At 36.6% G+C, this 5360-nt stretch overlaps 1 protein-coding gene across 1 annotated transcript; it reads left to right on the top strand.

Annotated features, from left to right (window-relative positions):
* The first annotated feature begins 3636 nt into the window (after positions 1 to 3636).
* On the top strand, positions 3637 to 4813 carry LOC118487470 (glutathione S-transferase T3-like). The gene is made up of 2 exons (XM_035984347.1): positions 3637 to 3921; positions 4005 to 4813. Exons 1-2 carry the CDS (start codon positions 3873 to 3875, stop codon positions 4811 to 4813), a joined length of 858 nt encoding a protein of 285 aa, XP_035840240.1. The 5' UTR covers positions 3637 to 3872.
* The last annotated feature ends 547 nt before the right edge of the window (positions 4814 to 5360 follow it).

The raw sequence follows: 5360 nt of genomic DNA, 5'->3' as shown, positions 1-5360 counted from the left end.
TTAATCTTTGGTAATTTAACCCTTTTGATTAATTTGATTTTTCACTTCTAATTCAAAAGTTTCTATCTTATACAGTTTAACCCGTTTGATTAATTTGATTTTTCACTTCTAATTCAAAAGTTTCCATCTTTTGCAATTTAACCACTTTGATTTTTTTTTTACTTATGTGTGGTAATCTTGGCTTTGGTGGGTTTTTTCAAACAAAAAATGGTTATGCATATTGTTGTTAAAACCTTGGCTTTTGGGGGTTTTTAAAAAAAAATTATTTTTTTTACTTTTCACCCGAAAGTATTTCATGAATTACTTTTAACCCAAAACTATTTGTTTTTTTTACTTTTAACACAAAACTTTTTATCTTTTGCAATCTATCCTCACAACTTTTTTTTATTTTCAACTTTGGTCCTTTATAGTTTTTGTTTTCCGCAAATTTTTCGCTTTATGCTTCGTTCTAAATTTTGTGACTTAACACATCGGAACGTGCATCTTTAGTTTAACGTTTTTACGTTTCGTTCAAAATTTTACGAGTTAACACGACGCAACGTGCGTGTGTGGGTGAATGTTTTTACATCGTCTATTTTTTCCCGTTTGACAGGTTCAACATAACGTGCGCGTCTTAAATCGACTTAGTTATAACTAAAGGATCCCCGCCACATTGCGACGGGTCGTAAATCTAGTTCTATATAATTAACATATACATACTTTCTATACAAGACCTAATTTCCTTTTCTTATAATTAATTCATTCCAAAAAATTAAACCCCCATTTTACCGAAAATTAGGCTCTCATATGTATATAGTTACTAGGTTAGAACCTCGTGTATTACAGGGGTTGATTAAATGTAATTTTATATACTAAATTAAAACAATTATTTTTTTAAAAACTTGTTTATTACACGGGTTGAATAAATGTAATTTTATATATTAAATAATAAAAAAATTATCTATAATAAATGTAATTTTATATATCAAATAATAAAAACTTGTGCATCGTACGGGTTGAATAAATCTAATTATATATACTACATAATAAAAAAAAGTTATATTTTTAAAAACACTGTGTATTACACGTGTTAAATAAATGTAATTTTGTAACCTTGTATATTACACGGGTTGGATAAATGTAATTTTATAAACTAAATAATAAAAAAGTTATATCTTTATAAACCCCGTGTATTATACAGGTTCAATAAATCCAATTATATATACTAAATCATTATCATCATCATCATACTCAGTAAATCCCACCAATAGCAAAGCTAAGATAGGGTCTGAGGATGGTAAGACGTAGACAACCTTACCTCTACCCCGTAGGAATAGAGAGACTGCTTTCAGTGAGAGCCCCGGCTCGATAGTAGTTTTGCATCATGCCTTGGATATAAGGCACATAACACTCAAAAATCGGGACAAACACCGATTAGTGCATGGTCCATTTTGTCTTTCTACTATCAACGCCACCACATGATAATGATACATGATTAATCATCCTCCGCTTTTAACGTTATTTTAATGAACTTAGTAAAATAATGTTAAAATTAATGCAATTTCACTTTTGCCCTCCGAGCGTCCACACATATACATTATATGCGCATACCGCAAGCGGGGCGAATCTATACTATATAATAAAAAAAGTTATATCTTTAAAAACACCATGTATTACAGGGGTTAAATAAATATAATTTTGTATAGTAAATAATATGCTATTGGATTCGTTTAAAAAAGCATAAATTTGGTTCGGTTTAATTCGAATAAAGTCATAAACTTGGTTAAATTTAATTCGAATTGATTAGAACCCCAATTTTAAAAATAAAAAAAAAAACAGAATTATATTATAAGCTTCTCTTCCTAATTAGTGTTTTTTAAAGTTTGATCTAATGTCTAATTATATTATAAGCTTCTCTTCCCAATTTTAAAAATCAAAAAAACAGAATTATATCTTTAAAAACACCGCTCGATCGGCCGGGCTGCTCGATCGAGTGGGCCGTTCGATCGAGTGGGCCGTTCGATCGAGTGGGCCGTTCGATCGGCTGGTCCAGCCGATCGGCTAGGCCGCTCGATCGACTGGGCCGCTTGATCGGCCAGCCTGTCCAGCCGTTTTCGGTGATTTTCGCGTGTTCTTCGGTGGTTTTGGTCGAGACGTTATTGTGACGTGTTAAACAACTGAAACCCTATCAATTCCGACCTGTTCTAACGGCCGGGAATCACCCCGTCTCATCAGTACTGGCCGTGTTTGGCGGTTTTTTCGTGTTTAACCCGAAATTGGTCGTCTTATCGTTAAGAATCAGACCTTTAACCAACACGACACTAAGGATGAGTAGAAGGTCGGTATAAGCTGTGATTCTATCGTTTTAAGTATAGATCTGACGTGAAAACCTTGATTTTTCTTGGGAAATCCCTTGGTTCTGAGTTGTTCTTGGTGGAATGAGGCCAACACTTGAAGTTCATAAGAATTTCGTGGTGACATCACTCTGGAACAACTCAATCCATGGCTGCTTGATTAGAGAGCATTGATTTAGACGAGATTTATGTAAAGTTGTATGGAAACCATTCGAATCTGAGTTGTTCTTCATGGGATGACATCACCCTTGAAGAACTCCATGGTGACATCACCCTAGAACACTCCAAATCCGATGATTTCACGGTTAAAAGTTGAGATTTGAGAGGTGGGAAGATGAAAGATTACATATAGATCAAGGAAGTACAAGATTTGAGTGGAAAACTTACAAGAATCGCGAGAAATCGGAAGATTAAGGGGCTGGAATGTCTTGGTCGAGTAGCAGCAGCAACAACAAGTGTTTGGGGGTGAAGAGGGGGTATTTATAGCCAAGGAATGAGAGAAAAAGAGGAAAGGCGGGCCGGATCGGCTGGCCCGTTCGGTCGGCCGGCCCAGCCGATCGGCTCGTTCGTTCGATTGGGCGGTCCAGCCGGTTGGCTGTTCTGTCCGATCGGCCCGCCCAGCCGATCGGCTGGCCCGTTCGATTGGGCGGCCCAGCCGATCGGCTGGCCTGTCCGATCGACTGGCCCATCCGTTTGGCTGGCCCGTCCGTACGGAAGCCTTTAGTCCTCGTTTTTGGGGCGTTTTCGACTGTTTGGGCCATAATTTCATATATTTATATAATTATTTAATTATTTATTATAATTAGTCACAAAAGGTCGCATATACGCATCTATATATCCAATATTCGGTGTGATGATCGAGTTACGCGTGCCTTCGAGTGCGTTCTTTGATGTGATGAGCCACAAAGATTATCGGGGCACTACTTGCTCGTGTTGCCGTCATCGTCACGATGGTTGGAGACATGGTACTCACCCGATAGTCCTTGTTAGCGTTGCTTGTTTACGTTTGACACCTCACGGTTATCCAGGAGGGTAGATTAAGTCCTCACTCAACATCATCGTGAGTGTTATAATTTATTGAAAATAGGTTTGTAATAGCGATAGAATATGCGTAATTATTCGATTATACTTCGATTTAGCGATATATCTGATATAGTTACATTATGATCCGAATCTCTGGTGCTAGGCGTAACGAGTGTATCGAATAGTAACAACGCACGAAAGTGCGGGTTGTTACATGCAACTCCCTCAAACCCCGCATCCTAGTAGTTTATTTCAACTTCAACAAATTCAATTTCAACAACAATATCAACAACAACTTAAAACGCTCCAACAAAGCCAAAGTCGGCCTATTCATACAAAAGTCCAATCGCAACCAACACCCGATACCCCTTCGTTAGACGATTTGGATGACATTGACGTTGTACCCGAAACCCAACCACAAAGTTCTAAGAAAACATCTAAAAAAAGCTTTCAAAGAGTCCGGAACAAGATAATTTAACCACCGGTAGAGGTCAAACTTGGACATCGATCGAATAGATGGCGTTGGCAAGGGCATGGACCAATACGTCTACGTGTCCGATCGTAGGTATGTTATACTTTTATTTATATTAAAATAATATTTTATTCAAGATAAAACAACATTTATTTACACCTTGATATTTATTGTAGGTAATAATCAAAAGTCTGATAGTTTTTGGAAGGAGGTTTGCAACAAATTTCATGCTTTGATGCAAAAAGAACCGTACCGAAGAGTGAACTCAATAGGCTCAAAGTATCGAGAGATGAATAAGAAGATATCGGCGTTTTGTGGTTATTACAACAATGCTCATTCGAATCGGCCAAGTGGGGCAAGTGATGAAACGGTTTTTGCCAAAGCTATGTCAAAATACCATACGAAAGAAGGTAGTGCATTCACATACGTAGGGGCTTGGGATATCTTTAAAAATTGTCCCAAGTGGGCGCCGGTTCCTAACGAGGTGGTAAGGGCAAAAAGGTCTAAAACATTTGAGTCGATGGAGCATAGTGCCGGTGATTCGGATGTGCGTTGCCATATTAATATTAATGACGAACCCAAGTTTGATGATGAAGTGACAGAGATTCTGGAATTGAAGCGCCCAAACGGTAGAGACAAAGCAAAAAAGGAAGCGGCGGCCAAAAAGAAAGAGGTGTTGACAAAAAATGAATCTCCGAGTGAAACGAAGGTGGATAAGTTGATGAGCAAGATCACCGAATTTAACGAAATACTAGCGGCGAGACTTAAGTTGAAAGAAAAAGAAATGCAAGAAGCGGCCGATCGTGAAGACTTTAAGCTAATGGCGACAAACATCGACTCGCTCCCAGAAAAAGATAAAGAAGTGTTGCAAAAAATGAAGGCGAAAATTGCTCAAAATGGGGTCTTTAAATTATGGCGTTATCATTTTTTATATTTTCTAGTTTACGTCTTTAATTTATGTCTCCATCATTTTTATATTTTCTAGTTGTAACGAAATTGATTCAGTTTTATATTTTATGGACATGTTTGGATTTGATTGAACATGTTTGGCAATTTGGTCGGGTTAACAATAACGAGTAGTTTTCTTTTCTTAATTTATAATATGTAGCTTAAATTTGGATGTTATTTTTTTTATTAATTTGAATGCTATGTAGTTTTATTACTAAAATTTATTAAATTTTATTTGTTGTTTATTTAAAATAAATAAAATGAATTTCACACAAAAAAAGGGGTGGATAGTGGTTTGGGTCATGACCACACCCTTAGGATAGTGATTTTGGATGGTGAATTAGAGGGCGATAACATGTCGCTGACGTGGAGGATCATGGTGGGCATGGGGGTCATGACCATACCCTTTAGCCTTATTATCTTTTTATCAATTTGAAAATGTAACATAACACTTACCAAAATGTCGATCCAGATATAAATTCCGATTTTAAATTTGAATGTAAACTTTAAAACCAATCATATATAAGTTTTACTAAAATTAGGGTGTACTAATTCATTATGGTCAAGTTAAATATAACATCATG

Source organism: Helianthus annuus, chromosome 15 (assembly GCF_002127325.2).
Source record: "Helianthus annuus cultivar XRQ/B chromosome 15, HanXRQr2.0-SUNRISE, whole genome shotgun sequence".
Classification (NCBI taxonomy): domain Eukaryota; kingdom Viridiplantae; phylum Streptophyta; class Magnoliopsida; order Asterales; family Asteraceae; genus Helianthus; species Helianthus annuus.
The sequence above is the reverse complement of the archived record's forward strand: the minus strand, read 5'-3'. Positions and strand labels throughout refer to the sequence as shown.

Bases quoted from the DNA above. Each gene is read 5' to 3' on its own strand.
- LOC118487470 (XM_035984347.1), top strand. From the start codon at position 3,873: ATGGCGTTGGCAAGGGCATGGACCAATACGTCTACGTGTCCGATCGTA. The intron at 3,922-4,004 runs GTATGTTATACT...TATTTATTGTAG, and splicing joins GTCTACGTGTCCGATCGTAG to GTAATAATCAAAAGTCTGAT.